This window comes from Pteropus alecto, unplaced genomic scaffold (assembly GCF_000325575.1).
Source record: "Pteropus alecto unplaced genomic scaffold, ASM32557v1 scaffold106, whole genome shotgun sequence".
Taxonomy (NCBI): domain Eukaryota; kingdom Metazoa; phylum Chordata; class Mammalia; order Chiroptera; family Pteropodidae; genus Pteropus; species Pteropus alecto.
The window spans coordinates 9,946,489-9,955,450 of NW_006442103.1; the positions used below are offsets into that span (position 1 = coordinate 9,946,489).

At 49.1% G+C, this 8,962-nt stretch overlaps 1 protein-coding gene across 2 annotated transcripts in view; it reads right to left on the reverse strand.

Annotated features, from left to right (window-relative positions):
• Positions 1-625: 625 nt before the first annotated feature.
• The window catches only part of MYBPHL (myosin binding protein H like), a 9,003-nt gene continuing 666 nt past the window's right edge, over positions 626-8,962 (reverse strand). The window contains exons 2-7 of one of the 2 annotated variants that reach the window (XM_025052320.1): positions 4,312-4,400; positions 3,668-3,794; positions 3,227-3,366; positions 2,928-3,087; positions 2,690-2,826; positions 626-1,689 (exon numbers count right to left, since the gene is read on the reverse strand). In XM_025052320.1, coding sequence (XP_024908088.1) covers positions 1,234-1,689; positions 2,690-2,826; positions 2,928-3,087; positions 3,227-3,366; positions 3,668-3,794; positions 4,312-4,400 — 1,109 coding nt within the window. In that variant the 3' untranslated portion in view covers positions 626-1,233. Of the gene's footprint in view, positions 1,690-2,689; positions 2,827-2,927; positions 3,088-3,226; positions 3,367-3,598; positions 3,795-4,311; positions 4,401-8,962 lie in introns of both variants that reach the window. The other variant, XM_025052319.1, reaches the window with a different exon arrangement.

Consider the following 8,962-nt stretch of genomic DNA (forward strand, 5'->3'; position numbering starts at 1 on the left):
TCCACTCCTTACTGTTCCCTCGACATCTTTTCTCATAGCGCCTGCCTCGCTCCCTCCCCACCCCCTTTACAATTAGGTAGATACTATCACTCTTCTTCAGAGGACCATTAGGTTTAATTCCTACCATGGAGTTGAGGAGTACAGATAGATAGAGGGTGTGATAAAAGTAGACTTCATCTATGGTAAATTCCCTCCATGGGGATGATGATATTAACTTACAAAACAATGGTTACAGGAAAGGTTGTCACCAGTGCATGCAGGGTTGAAAGGTGCGGGAATGTATGTTTCCCAGTCTCAACAACACTAGCCGTAAACATTACAGTCTTACTCCGTTCAGACACCCTGTTTCCCTTTCCTTACCTTCCTCAGAGTTGCCCTTGTCCTCTTAGGGAGCCTCAATGAGGAGCTACAAGAATTCAGACATTTCTTAATATTAATATCTCAGAAATCTCTGAGAAACCTTTCTAAAGTTAAACTTATTGGAGCGACATTGGTTAGTAAAATTATATAGGTTTCAAGTATAAAATTCAATAATATGTCATATGTATATTGCATTGTATGTTCACCCTCAGAGTTAAATTTCATTCTTTCAACATATATTTGACCCCCTTTATGCTTTCCTATCCTCCCCTTCCTCTCTGGTAACCACTAAACTGTTGTCTGTGTCTATGCGTTGGGAAACCTTCTTTCAGAGTACTGGGAAGGGATATACTTCTCTGGTCTTTTGGGAGTCCATGGTGCTAATGAGGAGTCTGTGCGTAGAGAAGAACAGGTCATGTAATGACTCATTCATTCTTGATTCATGCTACACACGCTTAGAGAGAGCCCACCGTATGTCCGAACCTGGGCTGAATGCTAGCTGGTGGGGGTAGGGGGAGGAGAAGGCGGCAAAGGCAAATAAAACTGTCCTTGCCGTCACAGTGCTCATAGTTTAATGGGGAAACAGATCAGTAAATAGACCATTATAAAAACAAAGTGCTAAATGCAATGATGGAGATCTGAACGAGGTGACAGGAATGGATAAGAGAATGAATACTTTAAAAGAGGTAGAGAGGATGTGCATTTGTCTTTGGTTTGTCTAAAAGCTCAAAAAACAGCTGCAGCTTTCCTAGACTGAGTCAGAAGCAGACTATAGTTTAAAGAAAAATGATCTGGATGAGGACCAGGAGACATGGGCTCTTTCTACCATAGTGACAACTCCTCAGTTAACAGTAGAAACCTTGGGTAAACCCTTCACCTACCTCCCTGTGCTTCAGGTTCCTCCTTTGCAAAATATAAATAGCAATTCTTCCTATATTCCAGAATTAGGATGGAGAGAAAGAAATGAGATAGTGGAAAATAAAAATGGCTCCTCAAATACATCCTGTTGATGACAGTGATGAGTGGGCCTGAAATGGGAATCAAACCAAACCCTTCTCCATCTAGGCTTGTATCTCTGCCCTGACTTTTCCACCTTTGGAGAGAGGAGATGACGCACCTTAAGGCATGAATTCTGCCCTTACCTTTCACATCCACCCGACAGTCCACCGACGCCTCCCCCAGGGAGTTAACTGCCTTGCAAGTGTAGATGCCCCCATCAAAGGGACCAGGCTTGCGGATTTCTAGCGAGCAGATTCCCAGATTTGTGAGGGCTCTGTACTTGGGGTCACCTTGGATATCCATCTTGTTCTTCAGCCAAATGATCTTTGGCTGGAAGATAAAGTCAAAGGGGCAACAGGGATAATAAGAAACAATTGTTCTGTCGGTGCTTAGTCTCTGGGACTCTTTGCCTACAAGGCTTGGGGACACACCAGCCAGAGAAGCAGGAGTAGGGTGCTTTAAGAACAGATGGCGCAGGGATCTAAAAGAGCTAACAGCCTTCCAGATAGCTAGCTCCCTGAACCTTCTATTTGGGAAGGGGTTCCCCTTCCAGTACCTTCAGCAGCCTTCACGCTTCTTCTTTTGGTTGAAAAGAGCACCTGAAACCTCGCCTTGTTCACCAGATATTCCTGACTAGAAGAAAGGTGATAACTTCTATTCTGCCCTGCTCACGCAGCCCCTTCATGGATCAGAAGCACCGGGCGTCAGGGGCTCCTCTTTGTTGTATATACATTATTGAATCATTCATGTTCTATTTCCACCGTTGGCTTGTTCCCTCTGGTTAGAAAAGAGTTTCTAGAGTGGAATTATTGATATTCTTTCTGAGATATTATTTCCACATAGTTTGGTCCAGGACTAACACACAAAACGTATTTGATAAAGGCTGTTTTATGCCATGTGTGGAGAGCAGTGACTAGATTGTAAATAAACAGCCTTTTTTCAGGGGCGTGGCCTAAGGCTCAACTCTAGGCAGCTCATATGTGTGTGGCCCTGATCAGATGAGGCTTGGGTGAGTAAGGAGAAACCAGCGGCATTCCATCACCCTTGCTGGAGAAATGACTTTGAAGCTCATGCCCGATTGTCAGCTGGTCACAAAGTGACATCTTTATATATGAGGGACAAACATTAAAGAGAAAACTGGGAGCATTATCCACATTAGCCTATCTTAGATTCTGAGTGCCCTCACTGTTCCTACATAACCTGCTGTGGAGGAGGCAGATGATGGTGATGGGAACAAACGTTTTGACGAGAATGCTCTTTGACATAACTAAGGTCAGATCAGGAGTAGGAAGCCGCACGGCACAGCCACCCCATAGAACTCCCTGCTTACCTTGGGAGAGGCGCGGACACAGCAGAAGAGCTGAGTATCGTAGCCGGTGACTGTAGTGCAGTCTGCCAGAGGCTGGGTGAACTTTGGGGCTTCAGAGAAATCTCGCTGGGCAAAACCCTTGGTCTTATAAACAGTAGCTGAGGGGACCAAGAAGGGCTATACTCTAGGGCCTAAGATCCCCATCCTCCTTCAACTCTTCATCCAGAACTCTTCCGAGCTCAGGGTCTCTGTGCCTTACCTGCTTTCTGGATGTGGGCGAGGTCGGCAGTGATGGGGGCTGTCTCGCTGAGCCCGCACTGGTTTTCAGCAAAGACTCGAAATGCATAGGAGTTGCCAGCGATGAGGTTGGAGACTGTGCAGCTGGTGCGGCGATAATGCTCTAGCACCGTGAACCACAGCTTGGGGGCCCCAAGAAGATGCCGTGAATGAGACACCCGTTTTGTGAACTCAAGCCACCTTAGCCCACCACGTGGAGCTACCAGAGCCCCATTCCAGAATATGCTATGGCTCCATCCCTCCCTCCTAGCTGGGCCTCACCCCAGATTTTGTGTCGGCCTTCTGCACCGTGTATCCCAGGAGTGCTGCATTGCCTGTGTCTCGGGGAGGTGTCCACTCCAGCGTAGCATTGGAGCCCGAAACATCCGTCAATTTGATACTCTGAGGAGGGCCAGGCCTCTCTGAAAGGGTCAAACAAGGCAGTGGGCATGGTACAACTCATACGCATGGAAATCACTTCAGAAATGCCCCTTCCCCTTCTCTGCTCAGCTACCCTTCCCTTCAGCTACCACTGTGTCCCATGCTCAGTGTGGGGAAGTCACCCTGGCTTCTCTAGCTCTCTGTGATGGCTTCTCTTCAGCCTGGAGAGGGAGCCCCTGAGGACCAACCCATCTTCTACTTCCCCCACTGTACCGATCACCAAGATGTCAATGGTGGCAGTGGCCTCCAGCCCACCCAGCTGCACACTGAGCTGATAGCGACCCGAATCAGCACGCTGGGCTTCTCGGATGAAGAGGATGGAGTCCCGCTCCCCATTCCGCACGCTCACACGACTGGCATCCAAGGCACAGCCATTATGTGTCCAAGTGGCTCGAGGTTTGGGTTTGCCCTGAGAAATGGGGATAAGGCTGTGAGCAGTCCCAGGAGGTCTCTTGACTCTCCACCCCAGTTCCACATGGTTACTTGACTCGCAGCTGCAAATTCATTGAGTTAGAGGTTGATGGACTCTCCCAGGGGACTTTTATCTTTCAGCAGCAGCCTATAGGATCATGGGGAAGGGGGATGGTTTTGAGTCTCCCACCCTTTGGGACTGTAGGTCAAGGATACCCAGGGCACTTGAGACTAATAATAGCTACCCAAACTCCTGAGAGCCCTCCCAACTGAGAGCTCCCAGATCTCTGCTGACTGAAGGGCATAGCCTCACCTCAACACACGAGGCCTGACCCGACCCACCCTCAGGGGTGCAGATGGAAGGGCCATTTGGTCTCAGACTTCTGGTCATGTGGCTCCCTCCATTCAAGGCCAGAATGACTGCTCGACTGTTAGCAGGACTCCTTGTATCTGCTGCCAAATCAAACCCTGTCCTGGTCCCAGAGATGGACCCAGCATGGGGCCGGCATGATCACCTGGAACGGGATTAGTAGGTTCACAATGTCTCCAACCTTCCGGATATAGGTCTGCCTTAGGGCCCGAGGTAGCCAGATCTTGGGGTTCTCTGAATGACAGAGAGAGAACAGGGTGGTGAGCCTCCTGTGGTGGAAAGAGTAGCACTCAGAGGGGGTGGGTACTGCATCCAGCTGTGCTGCGCGGGCAGGCGATCCAGGCGTCACAGTAAATGAAGTCCTCTCGTAGGAAATGGGAAGATTGCTCCCGTCATCTTGCTGGGATTTAGGGATGAGTGACTGGCTAAAGGATCCTCTAGAAAGCGTTAAAGTCTTGGCAGTAAGAGCACTAAAGTGTGAGCCTGACGCTTCTTTTCATTTAACTCTCAACTCCTGACTTTCCATTAACTGAGATTTATTTTTTTCTGTTTGTGCACAGACCAGTCCAGTCTGTGTGGTTTGTCTTTCCACTCGTTTTCTACTTTTGTCCTTAACAACACTCCTTTTACCAAGGCCACTTTCAATGTTAATCCAGACCTCCAAGTGTCAGCCCCGTTCCCCAGTTTGGTGCCAGATTGGAGGAGAAAGCTTTCCCTCCTGCAGGCAGAGTCAACATCCTGGCCGCACTAGGACAGCACTGATGTCATCGCAGAGGGAGCTGGTGTCTGAGTCCCTTCCTCTGCGTGGCTGCCCAGCTCAGCGCCTGGTAGTGTCCTTCCGGTTTGTGGAGGATCAGATCACTTTGTACAAACAGAATCTGGGAAAGACTAGGTCCGCTGCTCACTCTCCCTTGATCTCCCAGGCATGTTTCAGTGAGAAGAGAGATTAGATTATGTTTATCAGCTTCCAGGATGAAGGTGAGAGTTGCTCAGGAACGTGCTGAGTGTGAGGTTTGGAGAATGACCAGGTGTAATTTCTCTCCTCAGCCTCAGGCTGCCTTGGCCAAGAAAGTGCAAACATCCCACCTGGGGTCCCTTGGGCCCTGGCAGAAACTGATACCATGTTCCAACCTTCTTGCAGCTTCCCTCTCCTCCTTCTTAGTCTGAGACAGTCAGTCCCCTGCTGCTGTTGTCTTAAGTGGAATATGACAGTGCCTCAGTTCCCACCAACTCCGGGCTTCCCCCCAGTTCATTCCTAGCAGTTGCAAAGACTTCACCCCAGTACACAACTGCAGGAAACAGCAGAACTGCTTGATCGTGAATTCCAAACATTTTGATAATATCCATTTCCCTGTAAATATATTTCTGAGCATTCACCCCGATGTATGTATGTTTACTTATAAACTGAACTATTTAAATATGTACATTATATAATGGAAAATTTTGAATGGTGAAATTTGAAATAAACAGTGGTTCTGCTGTGTTCTTCCTATACCTCAAATTGTGACAATTTTTTAGAGACCAGGACTTCACGTCCATACATCCCCTCCTCCGTTATGATCTCACTCACTGTCACTTGGCCTTTGTAAATGAACATAAATACGAATATTCAGTGCACGCTGTCCATCTTATTTATCTAGTTTCCATTTTTGCTGTGTGGCTGATGTTTCCACCTGGATTGTGCTGTCTTCGACTGCACCTCACCCCTGCCCTGACAAAAGCAGGACACAGGGATACAGGGCCTCGAGTGCTCTGAGGGCCGCCCTGCCTGGGCTGCTCAGGGCCTGACCGCCTCAGTAAGAACGCGACCGCCTTGGAGCCCCAGGCGGCTGAATGACCCTGCTCTTCTTGCCCTCTGTTTGACTTTGGTGGTTTGGGAGGGGGCAGAGCATGAAGAACAGAGGAAGTGTTTGTGTGATGCATTCCTCTCCTGGGGCCATCTTGGCAAGCCACCAAGTAGTTGAGAACAGGCGGATATGACTTAAGAGTTTTCTGAAAAAAAGGAGGGCAGCAATTGAAAAGGAGGGTCAAAACCTCATCTTGTTGGGCTTGGTTCCCCATTGTTGGGTGGGGAGATCGCCCTTCACACTTGCTGAGGAGAAGCTGGGTCTGCTGTCCCTTGCTCTGCCTATAGAATATCCGAACTGTGAGGGGCCTTGATGAGCATTCACTACAGAAGACTGGAAAGAAAGGGCTCAGAGAGAGCAGCAGATGCGCTGAAGCCGTCATGGCCGTTGTGAAGTCGTGCTGGCACCAGGACTCCTGCCTGCTCCTCTAGGAATATGTCTGAGGGACCCATTCCCTGAGCATGGCGATCTGTTTACTCAGGGACTGGGTCCGCTTGGGACTGGGCACCATAGTCAGGCCTTGACCATGATAGTGTCCCTGGAGGGAGGCAGCAAAGAGAAACCCTCAAGAATTGCAAAGGCTGAGGTGAAGAAAGGAGCCAGGTTGTCGTGTCTGGAAGGTTGGCCAACTGAGCCCTGCGCTGCTTAGACCTCAGAAAGGAAATGGGCTTCTGGAGATTAGTGCATGCTGATGTAGGTATTTGTTCTCACTTAGTGTTTCTTTTTTGTTTCTTAGAAAAATGCCTTGGGAAATGTTAGCATTGTTTCACCTGAACTAAAGAGAAAAATTAAATAAGTTTACGTGTAACATAAACTAAGATGGGGGAATTAGAAGGATGAGCAGAATGGCCCTAAGACCCGGAGGGGACTCCAGTGGAGGCAGAGAGACAGGGACGAAAGGCTGACAGCTAGGATGGTGTTCTCTCCCTCCCTGGAGGGCTCCTGTCCCAGTTCTTGGCTTATGTGTGGAATTCCCTGACACGATGATGAATTGATAGGGGACAAACTTAAGTTACTAGAACGTTCTGACAGGATTAATAGGTGAGGATATGGCTTTCAGCAGGCTCCAGGCCCTGGTGGGAGGGCAGAGGATGGGCTTGCCGCCGACACAGTTGACAGTGTGCAGCAGGTGGCAGAAGAGTGTTTGACAGCTCTAGGTGTCCCAGGAGCAGCAAGCGCTTCCCCAGCTCAACCCAGGCCTGCCCAGCAAACAAGAGCAACCTGACCCTTTGCTGAGAATGTTAATAGGAGGGCTCGTTCCATTCGGGGCATCTCTTTTCACGCTTCCACAGTCCAGCGAGGTGTTAATTGTACTGACCTTGGGGAAACATGGCCTTCCCCTCCTCAGATGCAGGAGGGGTGTGAACCAAAGACTGGAGACCGAAAGCGGAACCTAGCTTTTCTAAGACCGGGTTTGAGAGCCACAGTTTGGTTTTATCCCTTCAGAGAGTCTTGGGGAAAAGACATTTTGAAAAGTCCTTTGAGAGCCCTCGACTTCTGAGCTGTATCTCCCTTAGCACTGTATTTCTCTCAGACTGTCGTCTAATTCTTTCTTAGAAATTAGTAGAGAAGGAGACTACTTAAAGCCCAAAGATCTCGACTCTTCTCGTTCGAAAATGCCTCCTGGTTCCACCCTATTTCATTCTGCTGAAGTTTATGCCCATTTTCTTATTCTATGCTCACGGGAAAAATTGTTCATATTCTCTCATAATTGCCTTTCACATGGTTAAAGATTTTCATCCAGCAGCTCGCTAAGGGCTGTGTCGTTCAGACGATGTTATTAATTGTGGCCTGGAGAGTGAAGAAACAAGATGGACACATCTGAAGAGTGAAGGGGGTGCGTGTGTGCACGCGTGTGTGAAGAGCATGAATGTGTGAAAGCGTCTGTGTGCATGTGAGTGTGTGTGTTTATGTGCATGTGTACATGCACACGCACAGAAGACTATGAGTACAGGCATGCGTGCGAGTGAATAGTTACCAGACGAGGATGAATGCACGAGGTGAGCTATGGCTTTGAAATGTAACCAGAGATTTCCAGGGATCCAAAAAGTACCAACATTTCTTAGGGAAACATTGGCAGATACCTAGGATGTGGCCTTGTCTGCGGGAGTGTGATGAGAGAGCAGTGTGGTGACCTCGGGAGCGCCTTGTGAAGGACAAAGTGTCATCTCCTTGAAGACCTTGAAACTAAAGTCAAAGAAATTAAAAGGACATAGAGATAGGCGACACTTCTCTGAGGAGACTCGTCACCCCTCCCCTCGCAGTAGTCTTCCCCTCGAGCCCTGGCTCACTGTCGCTCTCTCCAACATTGTTCCGGTCATGATTCCTGGTGATTTCAACACTGTCCTGCCAGTTCCTGCAGGGTGTCACATCTGTGCCCGCCTCTCCTCCAGTGATTTTGTTCCCCTCACCTTCAGTCTGGTTCTTTGCTCATTCTCTAGGCTAATAACCGCATTATTGCCCACCAAACTTGACATGATCTTTTCCATAGCATAGTTATCTGAGAAGTGCTGCCTCCCTGGCTGTCTGTCTGACCGTGAGACTAGTTCTGCCAGTGATATGTGAGTAAAAATGATCAGAATTACTCCTGAGCCAAGGCTTTTAAGAAATGAGTTCTCTATCCCTTCTTCCACTTCTGGTCGGCTGAGCCAGGCGCAGTGGGGACACCCCAGGTGAGTGTCGCAGAGCTGTTGGCTACCGAGATCCCAGCCAAGGACAGCTAGGGGTAGGCGGCATGGCTGCTAGTAGGGAAACTTGGGACTGGAAGGGGCATCCGCCACCTCCTAGTTGCAAAATGCCTCTTTGCCGAGAGGCTCACGGAGATCACCAGGGAGGAGAAGCCAGATGCTCCCACAGAAGGGTTCTGCTTCCATGGAGCTCAGAATGTGAGAGGACGGGACTTCCCACGGGAGCTGGGGGGTGTTGGGGTGGGCTCTGGAACCATGGCAC